Source organism: Wyeomyia smithii, chromosome 3 (genome assembly GCF_029784165.1).
Source record: "Wyeomyia smithii strain HCP4-BCI-WySm-NY-G18 chromosome 3, ASM2978416v1, whole genome shotgun sequence".
NCBI lineage: Eukaryota > Metazoa > Arthropoda > Insecta > Diptera > Culicidae > Wyeomyia > Wyeomyia smithii.
The window spans coordinates 227829808-227855704 of NC_073696.1; the positions used below are offsets into that span (position 1 = coordinate 227829808).

At 37.7% G+C, this 25897-nt stretch overlaps 1 protein-coding gene across 2 annotated transcripts in view; it reads right to left on the reverse strand.

Moving 5' to 3' along the window:
• The window catches only part of LOC129731141 (synaptogenesis protein syg-2), an 827904-nt gene that overhangs the window by 461842 nt on the left and 340165 nt on the right, over window positions 1–25897 (reverse strand). For both annotated transcript variants that reach the window (XM_055690922.1, XM_055690921.1), the window contains exon 3: window positions 19673–19802. In XM_055690922.1, coding sequence (XP_055546897.1) covers window positions 19673–19802 — 130 coding nt within the window. The remainder of the gene's footprint in view (window positions 1–19672; window positions 19803–25897) is intronic.

The following is a 25897-nucleotide window of genomic DNA, read 5'->3' on the forward strand; positions in this document are numbered from 1 at the left end:
TCTAGGTTCGGTATACTAAAATAAGCAAATTTTACAATCTTTTGATGGGTCAGCATTTCATTTTGGTGGGTACTTGGATACCCTGCCGACAGTTACGGGTGGTAAAATTATCGAGTATATAACGGTTGAGAAGCATCGATGGCTCTGAGGAACGTCGAATTCGAGCTTTTGATTTATAATTTAATAATACGTTAGGTTTTCAAGTTTTTGAGAATAAAAAAAAGTTCATTAAACAGACAATGTGTGCAGCAGGGTAAGCGAAAAATAAGCGAACTGGAAATAAGATACGGATTTGGAAAAATATACCGCATTCCGACGGGACTTGAACTCGCAATCTCTCTGTCTCCGGCATGGCGTTTTGATCAATTAAACTACTGGGACGGTGGTACTGTTCCACAATCTATATGCGTATCACCTCCCACTACCGATTTATTCTATTGCTCATCCCTAACTACACACACTGTTGTGGAATGTTTCATCACACACAGAAGAGTCAGCTGATGCTGATAACTCTAATAGACCTGTGTGATCGAGACCAAAGCCAGACTTGCGAGTGCGACACAACAACGGAAGGTGCTCCTTCCTAGGGCTAAATTTTTTCAAACTAAATTACATTCAAGTTCATTGAGCAGACAATGCACAGTGGTCCAAGTATGCAATCTAGCGGAACAAAATTATTAACTCCGGATCGTGTTGGTTTTTTTAACAATGTTCATGAGAATCATCAAGGAATATTTTTGTATCAAAATATTTGTACTAAACGTGTACTAAACTAGTACTAAATTTTTTCTTCTTAATTTTTTCAATTTAGAAGGATGGTTTCTTCTACAAAGTTGTTCATTAGCCAATAATATGAAACTCTTCCAAAGTCACAACTATTGAAGTAGCCATAGTGTATGAGATATTGGTTTTTTTTTTGGACAAAATGGACAAAAAACATTAATTTTTATTTTTTTTTAATTTTTTGAGTGTACTAACGAACTCTATGAGTTTCTAATTGTAAATCTTTTGAACTTTGAACTTTTTCGCAGAAATAGGATGGCTATGACCTTGTAGTTTTTGAGATATTTAAAAAAAAAGAAAATTTCGATGATTTTTTTCAAATGTCATATCTTCATTAGTGCACAAAAGTGCAACCTGAAACTCTCAGGGCTAAAAGAATATTAAACTAAGTGTATGTAGACAAAATTTCAGCCCGGAACTCCTTGGAGCTTTTATTCTGTGAGTAATTTCGTAAAATCATAAAAAATTAGAAATAAACGTGCTATTTTTTAACCAATATTATGCCAAATGTCTACGGAGATGTTAAAGAGAATGAAACATGAACTCTTTTAGTCTAAAAATATTTAGTTCAATATTTACAATGAACTATGAAAGTCTTATGAAATGCATTTTTTCAAATAGGATACTTTTTGAGATGCTAATCAATAACGCATAATTGAGTTGTATTCTTTTTACCAGTTTTCACCAACAATTCACAGATCATTAATGTACGGTCCATCAATCATCCGGCATTGTATTATGCCAATTGATATGATGTCAGAAGAAGTTCAAGAGGCACGGAATAAATCCGTCAAAAATTATCGAGATATTCACTCAAGAAAATTCAACCGCCTATGTAGTACGAAAACTACCAATTTTTGAGTTCGCCTAAGTGAACTGCGATTTAGAGTAACTTTGATTAAGTGAAATTATTGGGGAGCTCCGTAGCCGCAAGGTTACAAAGTCCGCTTTGGTAAGCGGGTGGTCGTGGGTTCGAATCTTAGTAGAATCAGGCCATTTGGTTGTCAAAGGACTTTAAGCATTGGTTTATTCTCAGGCTCCCCACCACGTACCCTTCCTTCAATCTGGATTCTACAGTACCCCTGTTGACTCTCCTCCTAACAAAAATAAGTCCCTATTATAATAAAACTGGTGTGAGTAACATATGAAAGTTCTCTCCAGGGAATTGTAACTAGGCGATATTGTTAGGATGGACAGAGGCTTGGTGTAGTAGAGCAGTAAGCATGAAACGGAAAGGTAATTATACACAAGCACTGATATGCATGATAAGCGTATCACTTACTTCAATAGTGTTACTACTAATAATATGAAGTGCGGAGTACAGAAAACACCTGGGCAATATCACAATAGATCTAAGCTCTGGTCGCAGTGATGAGTCCACACAAAAAAAAAGTGAAATTGTTAGAAAAATCTCATATGATGGATCAATACAGCATACCTTTTTTAATGAAATGTTTTAGGTTGTATTTAATATGTAATTGTTAGTTTCCTTCGATCCCTTCCATCAAGAATTTTCGCTGCTCGAAAAGTTTTGATAAGCAACTATCGGGTGTTGAAGGGAAAATAAACAATGTTATAAATATTATCTTTAGTGTTTTGAGTTGTATTTGTATTGAAAAACCAAAATTTTCAATTTTTGCTGCAGGAATTCTCAATGCTTAATTTGAATAGTTTGAGCATAATTTTGGGTAGTTTTATCGATCGTTGAGTAATTTTTACCCAATTTGTATTTCATACCGGATTACCTACTTTTGGGTACCTAATACTATCGAATTGAGTAAAAAGAACTTCATTTTGGGTTGAAATTACTTATTTTTGTAGAAATATATCATTAGGAGCTACTTAGTTTTGGGTGAAGTTAACTCACTGATATGTTAAAACTACCCACTTTTCATTACCAATGATCTGTAAAACAAACTAGTTGTGGGTTGAATTGACGAACTTAATCGTTGAAACTACCAATTTTGTTGATAATCATGAAATTAAACATCCCAATATGCGTTAAAACAAGTTATTTTTGTATCTATGTTACCAATTTTTAGGTATATTTCGTTATTAAAGGTATGATCACACAACTCAAAAGTAGGTACAACCTCTCTACTCAAATTTTGAGTTTGTGCGCTTTAAGGGGATTTTGAGTGATTTCTACTTATGTATAGGTTTTTCATGGGAAGCGTGGATGTCAAAGGGACTTTCATCTTCGACTTGATACTTCCCTCGCGCTAATTTCCAGAAAAAAAGTCACACAGTTGAAAGTAATTACGGAAATCTTGCAGGGTAATTACAGAATGGCCAAAGAAGAACAGTGAAGTCGTGTATAAATAAGTGTGCTGAGGGAAGTGTAAAAGTTGGGACAGGACGTGACAAATGGGGACTGTAACATAGAACCAATACCGACCAGGCTGCTGATTGGCTGAATGTCACATGGCGACCGTTACGTAGAAAATACAACGAGGTTACTTTTTTGCTGCAACGCAGTGTTGATGGAGACTCAAAATTTATATAAAATAAATGATATGCAGGAGTATTTAAGACACATACCTAAAGGTTGGTTTCGTGTGTTCGGCAAAGTTTTCTCCGTGAGTTTAGCGCACGGTCAGGTTTTTTTCACGCGGATTTTCTAATTAACGCGGTTTTCTACGCGTTATCGCGCTAATTTAAAATAATCGTAAATTTTCGAATCAACGCGGGTTGGCAACCGAAAACGTTTAATTGCTCATGGAGTGAAAGAATTGAAAGAATTAGAGGACAGTTTCTAATACTGTTCGCAAAACATCTCGGGTTTTTTCTAAAGCTTTACTTGGTTTACTTGGCAAATTTTTAATTAACGCGATTTCTTTTCACGCGGATTTTCGAATTAACGCGACTTTTTCTACGGGGTATGTATCACCCACGTAAAAAAAACATGACTGTATTAATATTTTTAGCTTGACAATGAATTTAATTTCAAATCCGTTATTTTTTCCTTGATTGTTGCAAGTTGTTAAAAACAATTAAACTGGCAATAACGCACTGGAACGTTTCAAACAATTTCGACAGAAATGGTAACCTTTACAGAAAGAAAAATAAGAAGCCAGTTGTCGCGTACCTATTGTCTTAGAGTAAAAATGTAAAAATCCGTAACTGACCACGGTGATAAAATAACCTTCCTTGGCATTATAGTCGTTAGAGATGCAGAGGTAAACTCGGTCTCTAGCAATGGGGCGTCCTACACAAATTACGTAATGTATGAAGACGGGAGGAAGAGCACGGTTGAGTTTGCGTTACTCATTCTTACATGTGGAGGAGGGTGGGTAGTTGAGAGAGTTACGTAGCTGTTTCTGTCACTGTCCGGGATATTCTGCGAAGAGTAGGCCCGCAATCTGTCATTTTGGACATTGTGAGACTGTTGCACAACAAATAATTTTTCATCTGAGAAGATGAATTCTTTTCCGGCGTGCCGCGATAATAGGAGAGTAGTTCTTTCGTACCTTTTTGTCTTCGAAGCTGCTGATACTCCGTGTACTTTACGTTTCTTGAAAGCTTGGCATCTCAGGTCTTGTTTCAGCACGTTGTGTATGGTTGGTTTGGACACATTAAGATCAGCGGCCATTTTACGTACAGAGCGGTGCGATTTTCGTCGAATTCGTTCTCTTGCGATCTTAACCACTCGCTTAGTCCTAGCTGAACGTGGCCGACCGGATCTCTTCCGGTCGGCCAGTGAGGGAGTGTCACGGTACCTTCTAATGGTCCGATAGACATAATCACGCTTTACTCCCAGGTTTTTCAAGCTTTTGAAAATATGGCCTGGGCGCTCACCTTCCAAAAACCATTTTATCACTTCGGCACGAAATTGTTTCATCGTCGATAAACAATGGATACTTAATGAAAGGGAACAAACTGCATCCTGAATAGTCTGTGTGAACATGGTACAAAATTACACCAATTTGTGCATATGTGCTACCAATTTATCACAACAATGATATAAAAAAATGTATGAGAATATATTGGACACGGTGTACAGTCAATGTTTTTCCAGACGAGTAATATAGCTTAAGTCTAAAGTTTTAAATATTTTGGCATTCTGTGTTTAGGTTTTTAACTGTTGTCAAGATCAGACCTCAACATTTTCGAAACAAAACAATGAAACTGATTATTCCGCGCTGTCACTTCGATTCGAACAGTTTCATTTTCACTTGATTCCTTCCGGCTGCTGTCATCGAATCACTTCTCTCTCTCTTTCCCGTCTGTTCACTAAAAACATTTTTCACGTTATTGTTACGTGAAATTTCCTGTACTTATTCATTTTCTATCATTTTGCATGATTTATGTGACAAACATAACATCTACGTGAAAATCATATGCATACTATGTTTTATCACGTAGCATCTACGTCAACTTGGCAACGTCAAACAGAATGAAGTATCGCGTGAACTCTCCGTGAAAAAATACAAAGAAATCAAAATGGCGAAGCTGTTGTCTGATTCAGTCTTTGAACATGAAAGGAATTCCTCGATGACTTCCAAATAAGTGAGCTTTAGAAAAACCATAAGAATCCGGCATCGAGATTTCATACAGATTCAGTTCAAATTGCGAGGATTTTCCTGAACATAAACAGTTGCAGCTAACAGTGATGCTCGCTAGCGAATGTCTCAATATCATTTTGCCATTTTGTATGTCGTTTACGAATTGGCGATTTTGCGTGCCCGTGCGACTTATCAAGCAACCTACTTGGATAATTTCTAAAAACTATCCCTAGTCTCTCAAAAATTTGGGAAACCACAATTGAAAATTATACGTTGTATAAACGTAGAAATGCATATGTCTACTGAATAAGATTCACAGAATAAATCAACTCACCAGTTCATGATGAACTCAAATGACAATCACGTAAAATCTACATGAAAATGACAGTGGAAAATATTCACATAACTTTTCCGATAATTATAACGTGAAAAATATTTAGAGTGTTATTCATCGGATCGTTTTTAAATGAAACTGATGACTATTTCAGTTGACGGAGAGAGAGACTCTTTCCTTTCCTTCAGTGTCTCAATTGAAACTAGCACAGCATCCAAATATAGATGACAGTTCTTAAAGGTATGCTATTCACGTCGATGCATTAGTATTAGGGAGCGTTATGATCTTTTTCCAATTTTGTATGAAATTTAAAATGATTATGCATTTTAAACTAAACTTATAAAATATACTCTCCTGAAAAGTTTATATTTATATTTATTGAATTAATTTCATGAATTAAATATTTATATTTATTGAAATATTTATATTTATTGAATTAATTTCAACCAACTCAAGGTCTAAATGATATATTAAAGCTATGTGCTATGTTATAGAAATGATGTTGAAACATGTTTTATTTGTGAGAAATACATGAACATGCTGGGGTTTAGGTAAAATATGCCTTTTTTTTCATCATTTTGCCGGTAACCTTTTTGCACTTTTCGTTTTTTTCTTGTACTCTAATAGCGCTTCTAAATAGGGTCGCTACATACAGTAACAAAAGTCATGAGCTATGACAATGACTAAGATTATGCTCCAACTATTAGATATATAGCATTTTTATATATTTTATTTCGACATATTTTCGCAATTTTTCACACTAAATCTAAATTAATATCAATTTCTAGTGTGTTTCAACTGGAGATTCACTCTCCAACCAAGAAAATCAAATATATAACAACATAAAACGAGAAATTTCCAAAAATGTTCCGAATTCCATATAAAACGCGAAAATGATCATAACTAGATTTGTTTGTGTGCGTGGATAGACAAAAATGTAGCATACCTTGTAGAACTGTCATCTATAGTTGGGCAACGCATCGCGTCGTTTGATGATATAGTTTTCTAATACAACAAGCCGGAGTTAAAACGACAATGGCATCCAAAAAATACGTCACGCAAATTCCGATCGAAATTTTGGAATTTTTTTCGCTGTTGATCACTGGCGCTGCGTAACCACTTCGGATTGTGAAAATGGTTTTGGTGTTCTCCGTTTCATATCGTCACGGTTTTCTTTTCTCCCTCGTCCATATATTTGTGCGAAGTACTGTGTGGAAGCCCCCTGTCTCCGTTAGCGTTCATTGTCAATTTCGATTGAGAATCGTCATGTGAGAGTGACGGTGATAATATTTTCTTTCAATTGAAACGCATTTGTTTCAGTTTCTAGCCCTTCAGTTGTCAAACTCAAAGCAAGAGCTTCGGAGTAGTTTTCATGTGACTCACGTAGAACTTGAGAATGATACAATAGCTTTTCAATTGAAAGCGACGGGTCAAAGCGTCACTATAACCTGATAACTGAATCGACTGAATCGAGAGGCATAGTTGAAATTACTTTTATTTTGAAAAGTTGTAAATTTGACGGTAAGTTGAACAAATAGAAGAATATAGGTGTTGAGGTGAATATAGGAGTGGCTCTCCTATAATAATAAAATTGTGTTTTACATTCTATTCACTTGGCAATCCACATGAATGGTGATTTCCTCACTCCAATTTCGGTAATTTGCTTTCTCTGTAATCAGTTCTTTCAATCAACAACCAAACTTCTCGGAAATCTGGCCACCTCGCCACTCTTAACTCTACACTTTATTTGGTGGAATATGAAACTGACCTTTTAAATTTCTTTTCCTTCGAATTCAGTTCCGTTTGTCTAAGGTATTAAAATAAACAACACATCCTGGCTACAGCCCCGTGCACACTACCGGTACTTTACTTTCTCTCTTTCTCTTTGGCGCACTTGGAGCCGAGACCGGGCTTGTTTACAGCGTTGAGTCAAGTGTTGGAGAAAACTTTCTGCCGTTGCTGTGTGCACCGTTTTGTAGGTACCGAACCTCCAGCCTGCCAAAAAGGCTCAAGATGAGCTGTTTTGTCGATAACAGTTTCACATCAACACCGAATGGGAAGGCAGCTAAAAGAATGTGCATACACAGTTGGATCGGGTTCCAGGTCCGGTAAGGAAGCAAATTGAAGCTTGTCAAGGATCAGGCCCCACCACCTCCTTCCCCAACTGTGGTGCGGCTACAGAGTGGTGGAAACCTGTATCGGCTTGCTTGACCCTGTTTGTATGAAATACGTTTCAAGTTTGCAGTCGAGCACCCACATCGGAACAGATTGGAATAGAGTTTCTAGTGGTTTGCAATTTGATCTGGCTGATAGATTCGTGTGATAGGGGTTTGCACTGTGCATGTGGGATTTATTTTTCAAAGGTTGTTGGCATTGAAGAATTTGGGTACTTTCTGAAATAATTCGTTTGCTTTACACATAAAGATTTTTCGATAGTATAGAACTGAGTCCTCCCGGAAGAGAATATTTCATTCGAATATGTATCGTGCTTTGTTTTTCTAACAAATTTTTCCTGCCAATATGGGTTGCATGATTTATCCCAACAAAAAGATGTAGAATCGTTCAATATAAAGTACATAACCGTAAATCTGTCGTTTTGCACAGATGAATGTGTGTCCATAAAACATTAAGTTCCACTTCATAAACGATAAACACACAAAAAAAAACACTTTATTCGCACAAAATCTCATTATACTAACGAATCTCAGCGGGCGGCTCGAGGGAAAAATATATGACACGTCAAACGTAAAATATTCAAAGCATCAATCTTCGGACTTTTTGCACCATTTCAACACCCATTCAGCTTTGCTCGAGTATATCCATGCAAAGCATCCGGGAAAGGGCAAAAATAATTTACATATCGATAACTTCATCGCTGAATATTTTGCACCCGAACCGGAAGGGATCAGATTCGAGGGTGGCGAGAGGGAGCAAAAAAAAAACGGAAGCCGTGATGAAGAAATAACGGAAGTGTACTAGAATATATACTGTTGTTGGGATGCTCTTTTGCACCTTCCTACTGTCAGTGATTCTCGACGATTCTTTCTTCTGAATCTCATGCGATAACTCAACTACTTTCGAAAATTGAGATCTTCTCCGATAATTTTAATTCAATTCTGCATCGAACAATACAGAATTTGTCCGACCGCCTCCTTCTTGTGGAACAGTGGAGATATGTGTTGCACGGTTTGTAGTTTTTGTGGGTCCTCTTGGATCCACTTCGGAAGTACTTCGTCTCTGTTTTCTGCACCGCATTGACAGTCCCGAATACAAAGCATCACTCTGGTAGCGCAGGGACAAGAGTGTGGAAAAAAATTGATTTCACGGCAGCCGCGAAACCGACGGACGAGTTACGAACCAATTATGGCTTATTCAACAACGGTTGTGTGTCAGACTGAAATTGATTTTTCCAGCGCAAAATTTACCAACATTGTTGACGACTTGTGTGTGGGTATGTGTGTGCTTAACTTTCATTTTGCGCTTGTTTATGATTGAGTTAAACGATACATGCTGTGCTCCTGGGAAGCAGCTATACATCATGAGATTTTATCGTAGAACGCTTTCATCTGAGGAGTTCCCTGGATGGCGTCTGCTGGTATGCGCATAATTTACATGTTCGACGGGTACCATATTCTTCTTTAACATATCGTCTACTTTTCATTTGGAATGATATCCGATAAATATATCAGGTTAGAAGGAATCATCCACACGTTCCTTAGGGGTTTACTGTTGCTGTTGCTGCTACACGTAGCTGCGAATTGATGACATAGCGCACCGACACAGTATCGATTCGAAATTTTCGTGAAAGGTGACAGGTTCTTCAAAAAGATTTTTTGAAGATGTTTCACTTTACGCGAACAATAGATAGACATTCAAAATAAGTTGACGCTTCGGGCGTTTGATGTATGCTTATATTAAAATCAGCCAACCAAGCGCACAGAGCGAGCATAATTATTTTTAACCTTTTGGCCTTATTTTACGATAGCGTCACACAAAAATAATAGATCTAATAACTTAGGCATTGACAAGTTCATTTCAATTTTTTTAACGCAATTTTTTTTAAAAAGCATTTAGCAATCATGTACTCATGTCTTCGTAATCATCATTCTTCAAATTTTCTAACTGACTTACTTCATAAATAACTATATTGTGTCGAGCGTTCTAGTACATAATTCGACATTTCGAATATCCGGTGGTCGTTTTTTGATTTTCCATCCTACTATAAAATCCAATTTTTGAAAATGAAAATTAAATATTGAGAATAGGTTATGTTTCCATTTAGCTCTACTACCATTATTAGTAGTGGTAGCAGAATTCGATTCCATTCTACTTGAACGCCCAATTTTTTTGTTGAAATGTACGTTGAAATGTAACTTGAAAAAACTTTTTTCACTTCTACAATTGAAAAAAAGACGTTGTAGTAAAGGTAACTGAAAATTGCTTTTGATGGAAAATAGTGAAGTTTTGCTAATAATTTCCAAAAGATTGGGACCCCGTTTTGAACAACTTTATTAAAAATACTTAAACGAGCGTTTTTTTCTCTGTCAGAGTCTCGAACATTTGCGAAGTCCCATGAAACCAATCAATCAATCAAAAAAATTGAAACATCAACCGCTCTGAGGCTCTATTTTTAATTTTCCATTGTAAGTTACAGTTTTGCATGAGGATTTGTTCCAGAAGACGAAATTTTTTAGCTCTGCCGCTGAAAAATTTTTGAGGTAAATTTTTTTTTACATTTTATAGCCATTTCTTAGAACAAAAGCAAACTTCGAAATCCCGGGAAATTTGGGAAAAAGCTGGCCGGAATATTCGCCAAGGCTCAAAAATGAATAGTTAATTCAGGCAGGTTTAAACCGGAGCAGGTATAAAAGGTAACTGCATGCTAACATATGCATTTTTCTGATGGCTAAGCAGCACTTAAAGCACTGAAAGCCTTTACATGTACCTATAAGCTAGTATGGAAGTGTATCATTTACTGAGACAACTGGCAAAAAGAAACCAAGTTCGGTTATACTGGGTTCCTGGTCAATGCGGAGTGGAAGGTAATGAAAAAGCCGATACATTAGCCAGACAAGGATCATGTACCGATTTTATTGTCTTAGAGCCGTTTTGTGGGGATTCATTAAGCGCCCTGAAAGTCGAATGGAAAACCTGGGAATATCGGACAATACAAGAGAACTGGATATGCTCAGTAAAGCTACACCAGTCGAGACGCCTCATAAAACCAAATTTTAGTTTAAACAAAAAGAAACTAAGGAAAATTGCAGGACTGTTAACAGGACATTGTCCATGCAAGCCTCACCTGAAATAAATTAGTCAGTCGCGAAACGAAATTTGTCGCATCAGCGGGTTCGAATGTGTAACCACAGAACATTTACAAATTACAGTGAATAGCGAACTGTCGCTTTTCAAATGATTCACATATTCTGAAAAATATATTTTTTAAACGTTTTTTATGGTGTTTCTTTCCATAACGAGGAACAATTTTTGAAGAAGAATCGGCTCCTAATTGATAAGAAAGTTAAAAATTTCCGTTATTAGAGACCAGAACATAATATTCGACGCCATTTTTCATTCCAGGATATCTGGAAACTAGTGCTATAATATACGTTGCAAAATGGGTTAGGAATCGGGATGACGTCCAGAGAACAAAAGGCAATATTTAAACCCAAAATGATGATTTCTGGTTTCAGAAAAGATCGAAGACTTTAGGGAATGTTTTCAGAATTTTTGAATATTAGAATCTCCAACTTTGCTGAAGGAAACAATCTGGTATATTGAAAATCAGAGAAAATGTATCTTATACAGTGACATGGTTCGTTCAGACGCACCATGTTTTTCATAGATTTTTCTTTCAAAACTATTTGAGTTTTGAATGTCATCACTTATTTTTATTTGTTATCATGAACTCAAACAAACAGCATCATTTCTTTAGAAAAAGTGCACTTGATAGAATTAAAACAGCGAAAAATTAAAATAAGCCGATGCATTCGTTTAGACGCACCTTAAGTAAACGTAGTAAAAGCTTAAATTTTCTGAGTCAATCAATTGGCTAATAGTTTGTAGCTCCTCCCTTATTCCTAATAACTTCAAATACTATTCTGGGCATTGAATTGACAAGGTTATGCAGAGTATTTACAGAGATTTATTGCCAGCATGTACGTGAGCATGATTTAAGGTCGTTTACTGTGTTGAGCTGGCATCCATTGGCGTAAACTCTTGCAGCCAATATACCCCAGAGGTTCTCGATCGGGTTGCAATCCGAATTACATGTTGAACAAACAAGAACGGTCATGTCTTTTTCAGAAAACTAGGCCTTGGTTTGTAGGGAAACATGAACAGAAGCGTTGTCTTGCTGAAATACAACAGGTATTTTCATATGATCTCCTAGTATGGAACCAAAACGTCTTTCAGAAGCTCGCAGTAGTTGCTGGAATGCATTTTGGTGGTGATCCAGCAGATAGGAATCTCTTCGTCATAAGAAAATCCTCCCCATGCCATAACCGTTCCTCCCCCAAAATTTCGCTCGGATCGAGTGACATTAAAATCCACCAAATCGTGCCAGTATTGACTGTAAGAGTCAGGGCCATCTTTTTTCTGATGAGAAATGGCCTATTACTTTTTGTTTTAGTTCATGATAACAAATAAAAATAAGTGATGACATTCAAAATCCAAATACTTTTGAAAGAAAAATCTATGAAAAATATGGTGCGTCTAAACGAACGCATGTCACTGTATATAACTGTTAGGGGGGTTGATCGAAAAACCGAAAACGTCAAAAGTAAGCTCTGTTTTATAAAACAAACAAGCGTAAGACACTGAATACAAAAAAGTCAAATCGAGCACGATTTTCGAGCTTATACCTCTGCGTGCCTTCTAGATTTTCAGATAAATCTTTCCATTAATTGTAATAAAATATAACACTTGGGATGTGTAGAATACATTCTGAAAGTTATTTCATGGAATGGTGGTTGAAAACCTACTTTACAATGACAACAATCGTCGTTATTATATCGATTTTTGTACTTATGACCTTCAAAAGGGCCTTATTGATAAATGTATCGTGACACACATTCGAAACTTTGATCTGGGATGGAATATGACCCAACGAATCAAATGGTGTACTCAGATGTTTTGGTGCATTTTTCTTCATAATATCGGCTCACTATGCAGGGATATCGAGTATCGGGATTATCTCCTGCGACGTCTAATGATGATAGAATATATTTTAATGTTTAAGCGGTTTGTTTTATTGGTGTGACGTTTTCGGCAAAGTTGTAGGTAGTAATTTTGTCCTTAAAAAAATTATATGCACTGTACACCCAACACAAACAGGGATGATTTTGTTACTTTTGAGTAACAGTTTATTACTTGTTGTGTCTTATGACCGCGCATTATACACAAAGAGTAATAACCAAAAAGTAACAAAATATACGACGGCCACACGCTTGTATGTGTTTCTGCAGGAGAACAACCGCCATGCATGTGTTAGCAAGACTTCATTTGCTGCATTTGTATTGATGCAACGATCAGATTCATTTCTGTCCCCTTCATTCACACATAATCAGAATCACACCCGTCAACTCCAAATGTCTAATTAGAAACATCACTGTTTCGTTCCCCAGTGTTCACTTGAAATGGAAATATGTAATACCGTGTGACCAGAGTTGTCGGAGTTGCGAATATTGTTTAGATGGACACGAGATTTGTATCTACAAACAGGTCCAAAGGAGTTTCCACGAAGCGATGAGTGTGTATATAAGATAGCTTGAAAGAAAGCAAATGTTAGTGTTTTTCTCTAACCTAGTTCACAGATCGTGATGTGATTTCAAGACGCATTTGAAGTCTTTGAAATTATCAACGTTTGTATACTGTATGACGGTGCTCCTGTCATATTATTTTTCTACTCCGTATGCGTACAACAAACTAATACACGCACACTGAATGAACTGGATATGAAAGGAACTAGTTAGACCGAGCACATACTAGCGCGACTTGCGTTGCGATGACAGTTCGCCTTTGCGTGTACAGATAGACCATATTGCTATATGGGTCATTCCATACGAAGTGTCTACGAAAAAGCACAAACTTGGCATCGATCATTACGATTTTGCCCCAAAGTTGGGGGAATAATTCATCTAGATTCAATTTGGAATGATCCCAATTTTGGTGTCAATTGGATTACCCCCCACTCTGTGGGATTCACACAATTACAATTAAATACATAAACAGTTTTGTCGTGTGAATAAAATTGTGCTCCTAACCCTTGAGTTGCTGTCTGGAACCTATTTCTGACAATAGACTCCAACTGCCGACGTTTCAGTTTGTTTTTGAACACCTGTACTGATATAGTGTAATCGAATAGCACGTGGACTACGTTGAATTGACGACATATCGAAATTATCGGTTCATTTCTTCCGTATTCGGTTCTCCGGAACTCCAACTTCAGCGGGTCTCTCCGGCGTAGGGGAATTGATGGCACATACAAATTTAATTGGTCCAGTATTATAGAAGCGTCAACAACACCTAGTAACAGTTTTGCCACAAATATTGCTCTGATGAAGTGACGCCTGCTGTAAAGTGTTTCCATTCCAAGAAGCTTGCACCGGATGTCGTAATGCGTTATGCTGGCTGCATTGTTCCACGGAAGCAGTCTGAGAGCAAACCTCGTGAATTTCTTCTGGACAGCTTCGAAGCGGGCGATCCAAAGATCCGTGTAAGGACTCTATACTACACATGCAGTCTCGAGGGATGATCGTACAAGTGAATAGTACAGTGATCGTAAACTGTATGGGTCGGTAAAATCTTTCGTAGTCCGCATGATAAATCCCAGATTGCGGTTTGCTTTTGCAATTACGTTTGCATAATGATCGCGAAAAGTGAGACTTGTGTCCAGGATGACCTTCAGATCCTTTACTGAATCTACACGCTCAAGTTGAGTGCCACAGATTTGGTAATTACATATGATTGGTGCAGTTTTACGGGTAAACTATATAATACAACATTTTTGGGCGTTGATAGTCATGCGGTTTCTCAGGCACCAGTCTTAAAAGAGATCGATCATCCGCTGAAGTTCCTTGCAGTCTTCAATGTTCCGTATTATTAGATATATTTTCAAGTCGTCAGCATACACTAAACTAGCTCCATGTGGAAGCAAGCGGGATATGTCGTTGAAAAATAACAAGAATAATAATGGACCAAGGTTGCTACCTTGGGGAACGCCAGAGCTGTTTGTGAAATACTCGGATTTCGCCGCAGCAAGCTTTACGCAATGGCGACGATTAACCAGGTATGATTCTAGCCAACGTGTGAGAAATGATGGGGCTCCTAAACGGTTCAATTTTTCAATCAGTATCCGATGGTCAACACGGTCAAAAGCGGCCTTTAAATCAGTATATACTGTGTCTATTTGATAACCATTTTCAATGTTCTTCAGGATATATGCAGAAGCAGAAAATATAATGTTTCCTACCAGAATCTCTAGGAGTTTGGAACCTGCGCAAAGCGATGTAATTCCGCAGTAATTAGCCACATTACCTTTGTCTCCTTTTTCGTGGACAGGAAACATGAACGACTCTTTCCACAGTGCACTTCATAAGCACTGTTAAAAAATTTGAAAAATAAATTACTTTATTTAAGGAATTTTAGATATTTTCAGCTTTGATTTTACCAATTTTGATCAAGCATCATTTGTTAGCTAATAGTGTGTAGTTTTTGTAAGAAAATTTCAGATCATTAAAAAGTGATTGAAATAATTATTAATTATTTTTCTTTTGTTTTCAAGCATAAATTTTTCTCCATAAGATGAATATTTTTTCTGGAACAACAAAAATGCTATCTAAAACTTTGCTGAAGACATCGCATAATTGAGTTTCTCCTGAAGGCGGTAAATCTCTCGTCTCAAGGTTATTGCAAAATCGAATCGAATTCATTGGTGATAATGGTAAGTTTATTGAAATTGACTTAGTGGCTGCTTCAAAAAAGAGTTGTTAATCCTCTGCGTAATAATTTGTAATGCTCGAAGGTGTTCCCACATATGAGCGTTATGTAATTTGTGGACTATCAACTTTCGAATTTCTTTCAGTTGGTGAATCTACTCGAAACAAGTGGCAACGATGACAGCAGGTTTAGGAGACTCTGACCATTTTGGCCAAAATGTAATTTTTCTTTCTTCTGAAGATTGTAACCTTTTTTAACATTTCGACATGATAAAACAACCAATAAAGTGTAGCTAACATTTTGTAGTTTTGATGAAAATAAGAATTATAATTCGAAAAAATAATAAACTTCTTAATAAAAAACGATTTTAATTTGTTTTTTTTTTCAAAAATAGTATGTCTTTTTCGCGTTCTTTTAGCTGAAGAAATTATTATGTACAACTTTACCGAGGACGTCACACCGATTAAGCAAATCGACCTGTTTTTAAAATATTCGTGATCATCAATATTTTTTTTACACGAACTCTTATTAAAAATGAATCGTTATTTAGAAAAAAATATTTATAGCACAAACGACATTTAAGTCCTATAGTAATATCTGAAAATATTTCAGTCAAATAAAATATGACATTAAAAAACGGAGAGGAAGGCTTTTTTTACGTAACGTTGATCTTATCTCCTACCACTCCCTGTGTTACGTTCGAGGGTACTCCCGCTCTCACCTATGAGCGTTACGTAATTTATGGATACCGCCTAATAACATTCGAATTTCTTACAATTAAACTACACACATTTGTGCGTGGCCCCAGCAGCTTTTTTTAACATTCTAGTTTGAATCAATTCAAATCGTGTAGTACAGTAACTTGCAGTGCACCGAAATATACCAAATACACACCATTCTTATTGTCTGTGGGCTTAAATCTGTCTCAAATCAGGAAGTTAACGCATAAGTCCGTAGACAAGTTATACACGACCTACATGTGTACTTTCCCGGGCCGTCAGACAGGTGAATAGTGCGATCCAGCGTTTTATCTGGCTACGCCCAATCTGAATACCACCGGACTAAAATAATCCATCCCGCGTACGTGAAAGAGCAGATGAGTGGTTACAATCTTTTTTCGGAATGGGATGCCATGAGCGGTGCTGCAGCTCCGATACGGTTCCGTATCCGTTCATACATGTACGGCCAGGTTTTATTGATGGAATTGGACTTCGATACAGTAGGATTTTTGGGGTTCCTCGAGTCGACTTCAGTATATTTCGCTAGTCTGGAAACGCTTTTTCTTGCGCCATCCTCCATAACAGGCTTTATGCCATTTTTAACTCGACTTGGAAAAGCACTTTTGCACGAACTTGTTGCTCCACGTTCCTTTCCCGACAAATGTGAATGAAGCGTATTAAGTAAGTCGTTGTTCGCTGCAACTACCTCCAAAGGCTAAATCTCGAGTAATCTTTAGTCTTCAGAGTTGCCACTTTGCACTTTGTTTCAACCAAAATCAATTGAGTACTCTCTGTACTGAGCGGAGTATCCGAAAACGGGGAGAAGTAGCAGCGTTGAATCATTAGCCGGTCCAGATTCGAAAAAAAAAACGATCAATTGACACTATTTCTGATGGAGCTTCTCGTTAAAAGGTTTGTTTTATTCTGTTCCTTACGCCTAGGTTCCTGGGTTTATCACTTTTCTGTGCACGAGAAGCGGAAGATGACCCCCAGAGGGTCAAAGACACTCATGACGATCCATAACATTTTTCCATTTGTCAGTAGGTGCGCTGCCATCGACGATTATTCGGAGATCTTTCCGTAGGTTTACCGTGTAGGTTAGGTAGCCCTTCTCAGGAAGCCTTCGTACCTTTAGGTCGTGCGCTGGAGTTTCACCAGTTTTCCGCAGAAGTAGAATTGGAGCAAAACATGCAGATTACGAATCCTCCTTTTGCGTGGACCAATATCACTTCTTTGAAAGCTTCAACCGTCTCTTCAACGGTCATAAGGCTGCCCAAATAATCAGTAGTTTCTCACTATAGCTGTTGTTGCCCGTGAACTCAGTTTGACGAACTCCTGCGTCTTAATATTTTTAACGTATTGTACAAAAGCTGATGAACTGATGGCGCCGGAGAGGGCTTCGTCCATGATGAAGACCTGAATCGGATCGAAATGACATCTCGTCACATGAAGCACTGTGCCAGTCGAACACATGAATGAGCTAGAGAAAATGAATACTTACAACTTTACTGAGGACGTCACACCGATCAAGCTAACCTTTCTTTCTTCAAAAATATCTGTGATCATCAATATTTTTTCACATAGGCTCTTTTTGAAAATGAGTCATGATTTAAAAAATAAAAAAAATATACATGGCACAGAATTATATTTTAAGCCCATAGAAACATCAGCGAAATTTTCGTCCAAAATAAAAATGACAGTTAAAATGACTATAACGTAAAATTTTTCTTTAGGGGTAAACGAATTTTAAGGTCTTATGAATATGTAAATCAAAACGCTGCTATGTTTTACGTACGTCGTTTCGGCTATTGGACTTGGCTTTCTTCAGGGGATCTACAAATTCATTAAAACATTTTTTTGTTTAAATATAAAAAACATTTTAAACTCAAACATCCCATGAGAAAGGCTTAGTCCAAAGATCTAAACGTCGGACATTGAACAGTGTTGCGTTTCGATCGATCGTTATGACTAAAAACCCTTATCACCCTAGCGAGAAACTCAAAACAGTAAAATAAAATGGGTCATTTTTCATGGAATTGTTCTTTTATTCAAAAAAAGTGAAAGTTGTGAAAGTGTATGTTGTGTTGTGAGACTTCGATTATTTGAAGTGATTATTGAGGTAAATATATGACGTGAAATGCGACGTGATATTTGACAGGTGAGTTGTGCTAAACAAACAATAATATATGAGAGTCATTCTATATCAAGTGAAGAATCAAATGCAGCGACCTTCTTCGATTGGCTTTAAAATGAGTGAAATGACTATACTAAATAGTACATGTTGCGATTGGAACTCCAAGAAAAAAATATATTGCTCAATTTTCCCCAAACACAAGCCTGATGACTCTGTTCATCAAGACTTTAATTAAGCAATCATAATTGCGTCTCAGTCAATGGATGTGCGCATGAATGAAAATTTTCGCGTGATGTATGTACTAAAAAAAATCCCTAAATATATCACTATATCATCGAAGCCCGGCTGAAACCCATCCCCGTAACCAAATTGGATTGCCGGTGACGGAGGATCAAGGAGATAGATGAAATTCATATGATACTTTCACCCCGGCGGTGACATCAACCCACCCACCGAATGCCTGGCGTCATCAAAGGCAAACCGTCGCATCATCTTCGGCGATTGGACCCCTCCGGTGGGGGCGGCTCACGAAGGATACTCGTGAATTCATAAGTACTTCGTCGCAGCCGCTACTACCTTCGTCACGGACTTCACCGCACGGCAGGAACCGATGCGGGCGGGTTGGAGAGGTAAAGGTTGGCTAGAATTTCCCACAGAGTTCCCTGGGTGCTGCCCGCTGGCGTACAAACGCTAACGCGCGAGAGACTGGTGCGAAATGCGCGTCTTGGTGGGAGACAGTTTACATACTGCGCCACTGGCTGATGGTTGTTATTTATGCACAGCGCATACTTAGCATAAAAATACAAGACATTTTCTTCGTTGCTCGTGGGCAACCATTTATCCCCGGTGGAGCTCGGGCAAATGGAGGGGCCAGATGAGGGATTGATGTGGATATAGGTTTGAACTTTGGAAAAAATACGTGGAGCGGGACGTGCCGAGAAAGGCGATTTGGCGGAAAGTCTTTGAAGTTAAAGCCATCGCGATAAGGGGAGATGCTGTTTTTTTGCTCATATCCATGTAAGGAAATTGCCCCATTAGTCTAGCTTAACTTAAACCGGGATCCGTTGGAAATCCTGCAGCGAATAAGTTACCGCTCCAGGGTATGTTTCGGACGCTTCCGGATCGGTGGGAATATGATGAAAAAAAAAAAAAAACCATTACCGCTCGGGTCTGTGAACAGGCCGGCATTGATGTGGTTAAGATACATCGAACTTCAGGAAACAGCTTCCGTTAATGATAACCCTATACTGTTACTCACCTGTAGATGGGCACGTTGTCCTTGTACCACACGACCAGGAGTATTCGGTCGTTTGGCAGATTGGACGATACGTCACACTTGATTTGGGCGGTATCATTCACCAGCACTTTCTCCACGTGCACTGGAACATCTGGAATTGCAACAGACAAAGACGATAATCAGTATCGTAATCGGAAAAAAATTGAATTTCTAAATAAAATATAAGAGAAAACATCAAAACCAACAACGCAATTGATTAGTATTTAATTTGCAATTGGTTAGTTATCATATTCTATTCACAATCTATTTGAAAGCAAATTTTTTCGGCGGGAATCACTCAAACGGGAAACCGCAACCCGGCACCGGCCGGAAACCAAAAGGGAAACGTGTTAAAGTAGCGCACACACACGCAACAGGAATATTAATTTGTGTTTTCCATTAAAGTGGAATAATAATGCATCATAAATATTTTGATTATCAATTCGAGCTTGGATGCTAAGTGGTATCCTTTCTGTGCGCGTACGGCCAAAACTACAACCCCGATTACGATTGCGGGGGGCGCGCTTATTTCTACAGGTTTTGTGTGATAGTGATTTTGTTTTTTTTTTCCTTTCTTTGTTATTTATTATTCATGCTCAGCTGCTCCGGCAAAATATGTTGTCATGCGGGGGCTTCGAACAAATTTCAATTTATTTTCCGCGCCCAATTGAGCATTGGCTTTTTTATCGTTATTTTTATGCTCGCAACGTTGAATAATCAACAGCGAGAAACCGAAAGGACAAATTATGGAGCAAGTGGAAACCAGAACTCAACTAGGTTGAAATTTAGCGTAAATGCACTGCTGATTGACACAGGTGAAATAGTGTGCAGTTTAAAGTTCAGACTTTAGGCTGGAAGGGGAATATGTTCCGATTCGCTAGTGTTTAAACTAACAGGTGGCAAAACAAAGAGCATATTCCTGTAGGTTCTGCTTGTGTTTGTATGTGCTTCATAAAGTTAGATTTTAAAAGACTTGTTTTATTTTCATGATTGTTGCACGCATGAGTCAACAATTTAGGTAATTTATGAAGCTATTAAACTGCATTGGATAATATTCCTGCCCTGCCAGTCTGTTCCTAGCGATAGCTTTGCTAACTTGTTTGTCTAAAAGGGTGACATGAAATTGCTTCGATAGTTCTGCAACCAACATACGTGTGAACTCACTGTCCTCCGAGTTCTCAAATGCGACAGCGGTAAATCGCTCCGACTGACGAACGATGAATTAGAATGTTTGATCCTGGAGCTAGGATGATGAGCCGGAGGATTTACGGAAAACATGCAATTTATCATCTTGTACGGAAATATAGGTTAGTGAACGAATTGCGCAAGGGTAATTGCGGCCGATGATGGGTGGCTGCTGATGGAAATCTTTCGTTAGAGCTTTTAATCTTCATGTTCATCTGGGCGAACTTTGTCGGTGACGAAGGAGAACGAACGTGAAAGACAGCACCTTTTCTTAGCCCTCTCCGGGACTGCCTCGGCCGGGGAGGTTGAACTTGGGCCGTCGGTTCGTCTTGTCAAACCACAAAGCGTACGAGATGGCGAGAGGGGAGGAACGCAAGCGGTGGAACTTTTTGTGAGGTTTATTGTGGTGAAACTGATGTGCGACGATAACGTTCGGCAAATAGTACGTCTAGAATCAGGCTCCTCACCAGCGAGACGGTGCGAGACGACCTTTCATCACTCCGTTCGAAGACACGCTCCGCTTTGGATGCTGTTGACATTTAATTTATTTGCTACGATTTATCTTATTATCATGGGCGACTTTCTTTCCTGGCAATGAGTCGCATCGATGCGAACACAAGATGATGACAGCGAGCTTCATAGCTGGTGCGAATGATTACGACCGGAGCTATTTTGCTGTGAAATAGTTGTGATTTAGAAAAATATTTGCCATCCATTTAGCCGGTGTTTACCTGCTGCTTCGAACTGGTTGAACTAATTAATTAGCATTCCTAAAGCTTACAAATATTGCGTGAGCGCTTGATGTACAGTTCAAGCAAAATCGAATATTTCTGGCATAAATTGTTTATGATAATACATTCAGGGTAAAACATGTTTCTGTTATTGATTAAAAAATGAAAACACGAAAAAAGATTGAGAATAATGAATAAAAGATAATTAAAATCGAAATTTGAAGAAAAAACATTGGTCAAATGCAACTCATTTGCGGATAGTGAAGCAAGCCAGGAATCAAGTTCAAGTTTCATTTGATAGCAGACTGGCGAACTGGTGCAAAACGGGAAGACTTCCCCCACTGCTGGTGGTGGCAGCAAAGCAGCAACACCAATGCATGCAACATAAAGTCCGATCAATTCCACATTCAATTAATTTTGCTCAACGATGTGTTAAATAATGTACTTTCCTCCGGCGTAAATGTAAAGCTTGGAGCCGCCCAGGCATCCGAAGCGAGCTGGCAAATTAAAGGCGCCACGCCGCACATTCCGGCTCGGTTCGGCTGGCTTAATGATGCCCCGTGGGTTAAATGGGTTCCCATGCCAATAAACATTCGATCTGGGCTGCTGGGCGGAAGCGAACTGGAAAAACAGTTGCTGCTGGCGGTATTAATTGCATCATATTTCAACATTTTGAGGATATCGAAGTGCCCCCGGAAGCTGGGTTGTTTGCCTGCAAGCGCTCTAGCTTTACGACGGCGAAGGTGAATCGAACGGTCAGTAATCTCTCACTGATTATGTCTCACTCCAACCCACCCGGATTACGGTCACCTGATGTTTTTCTGTTTTGTTCAAATTATTGCCCCGAGAAGCTTACCTAACTGGCGTGTGTTTTATCATAGCCGACCTTAGGATAATCTTATTGTAGCCACGTTTCTTGAAAATGAGCTACAACTAAAATTTTGGAATTTTTTGAGGAACTCTTACTGCTCAGAAAGAGATGAGAATGTTTATGCATTTTTTTTGTTTTGTTTATGCATGCTCAGATCTGTTCATAATGGCGTTGAAACAAGAAGCACTGTGCGAACGCATTTAGCTGGAAGTGGCAGGTAGTTTAGCTTGTAATGAATAAAACAGGATTTCCTTCTTCTTGTTTAGATCAATGTTCAATCTTCAAGTGGTTTTGCTAGAATTCAAGACGTGTACCCAGAACACGCAACCAAAATTCACAGAAATGGATAGAAAGCTATATTTTTTTTCGCTTTTGTGTACCACTCTATACCATAGTCAACGCCTCTATAGCATAGTTAAGAGAGTCTAATGCTTGTTTGTTTTTTTATTGCGAGAAGAGGTAAAAATGTCTGTTGATAAAATCTAAACAGTACTGTATCATCTTTTTCAAAAGAATCTATGAAAAGAGCTATGATCCGGATATTTTTTAATTTACATCATACAAAAATAGTAAAATCTTTTATGAAACACTTTTCCCAATATATAAGATTTTATAATTCGAAATCAAAATCGAAATCAAGACAAAACTTATTTTTACCAGTGTCATTTCTGAAGCATTCCCATAAAAGTACTAGTTTAAAATATATTTTTGATGAAACAATAGTATCCAGAGTAGCACCTCTTATCAAAAGAAGTCCCGCACAACGGTATATTTCATACTAAATAATCAAACAGTTGAGACGCTCGAAGTATTTTTAACATACACTCACATTAAGTGGTGCTTAACAATTTAAAGCTGTTTTATAAACATCGGAAGTGCATTTTTCTGGAAAACTATCCTGGATTCCTAGTATTGCCTAAAATCTTGACGTGACCAATGGACACCGGAAATGTTCCGGGTTTTGGGTGTATGTATCAAAATGTGCATTTTCGCAACGCGTAGAGCTTTACCTGCCCAAGTAACACTCAAAACATGTAAGAAAAGAATTAGCAATGACAGTAGTCATATAAAAGTACTATAAGCGCAATTGAAAACTTGTGTTGTTATATTCTTGTTCTCGAGATGTTCTTTTATAGCATAATTTTGTCTCATAGGTTATTGAAAATTAACTGCCGCTGCTTGTCCGTAACTTGTGTTTATGATGTTATCAAAACTGCACATAAAACAACTTGTTTTTCATCAGTGATTCAACCACATTTCAAAAAGGAGCTCGTTTTTTCCTGGTTTTGGAGTTGTTTTTCAATAGCATGGGTTAAACGAACAATAACTATTACATGAATGGCACTTGTTTTAAAGTTGTCTTCCAGATGTTTGCACCATTAGCAAAACTGTGTATGAAATGCCCAGCCGGGGCAGCCGCACCTGTTCAATATTACACCTAATAACAATACTACGTACAAAGTGCTTTTCTTATGGTTGGTCGTAGTATTCAGCAGCCAACGCTAAATTACTTGATCAAATAGTTATTAAAATTATTTGAACGATTCCAAAAATACTATTCGAGGTGGGTCAAAATATGCCATGGAAAGATAAACAAACCCTTTTGTTTAATTAAATTTTTTGTTACCGTAGATTTAAGACTGTTTCCTAGCTTTGTTATATTTTAAGTCTAGATAACGTTGAAACTATGCGAAAACAAATTTAAATATTCAAGCTACAGAAACAATCCATTTTGAAAGGTTGTACATTGCTTTTTTTAATCAATTTATAATTAATTGAAAGTGCCATTGACGAGACGATTGTCGATCTAGTTGCACTGCACATAACAACACATTTGCGCATGCGCTGGCTAAATGTTGTCATAGCAACGCATTTGCGCATGCGCTTTGTTGTGGTGAATTCTGACCCACGAATGCGTGAATTTCTTTATTCTACTGGGTAAGTGCAGATCTACCCAAGAAAAAAGAAACGACATTGCGCTTTACTACGCATGCAAGAAAGAGATGCCATATAGTTGTTTACGAACTAAGCCCATGCGGTGGTGGTAAAATAAATCAGCGAACATTCTGTAATGCATAATCTATTTTCCACTGATTGACAAATAGAAAACGGTATCCAATAGTGGCGCATGCTTTTTTCAGAAGTAAAACACAATGTTTCACCATTAAATTTGACGCGCACCTAGAACTTTGTATTACAAGCATCGAAAGTTTGATCTAATATTGTTACTTATTTTTCGGTGATTATTCGCAACGCTATACAGTGCGTTGAATGTAGGGTAAGACGGGACAAAAATCAAAACTACACGATTTCGTCGATAAAACATGTAGATGTAACAAGGAAAGTTGTTCGTTACCTCCAGAGCTACTTAATGCATATAGGTCTTATGTGATTCACTAAATCACAAAACTGTCCCAAAAGCCAACGCACTCATCGTATACCAGAAACCGTTAATCTCTTTGTAAAAGTTCTACATTGTAACGGAAACTGCGGTTTCTATGTTTTAGTTACTTCTACATAATTGCAAAAGTGACTTAAGCGCAATTATAACAAAAAAAAGTTATTTTGGGTATTATTTTAGATATTTTTCTATGTACTACTTTTGTTATTTTTTATATATTTAATTACCATAGTTATAAACAATTCTAAAATTCTTCATGATGCATATAATATTATCAAGTCAAATTTTAGGTCATCTTCAGACGAATTGGAATAGCTGTTCGAAACGGTAGCAGCAAATACTAGTTCTTCTGGGGAGTTATTTTCAACGAGCTCTGCAACTCGGGGATCTTTAATTCTGGTGAGCACCTTTTAAAAAAGTTTCTGAGGATGCCCACGAGAAGAAATATGGTTTTATTCATAATCATTATTCTCACGGAATCGAGGAAGAGCAAGCGGTGACTTTCCATGAAATACTTTTTTATTCTATTACATTTCTCCCATTTCGAGTTCAATTTCGAATAATATACAGCAGAAAACTTGTGCATTATTTTTATTAACATGCTGAACTGTGTTTTTTGGTAGAGACGATGTCAAATATTAAAATACACATGATGTTCTTTCGCTTACATAGCAGTTAAACCACTTCTAAAAAATCTGCCGGTTCACGAGCGATTGGCATTGACATACGAAAAATAAAAAAAAGTTCGCAGAGTTGCAGGAAGTTGCAGCTAATTTTTATTTATTTTGTAGAGGACACTTCATGCAAACTTTTGATATATGTCTCAGAGAGGAACACGGTGGAACTTTTTTTTAAAACGCTAACGAAAGTTTGAGTTCGCGTTTTTTCAAGGATTAATACCTTCACCAACTCATCATACCGACTAATCATACACGCAATCGAAACCAAGTCTCTCTACCGATGAAATATATTACACTAACCTTGATTGTTATTTTCCATTTCATTTTATTGGAATACAC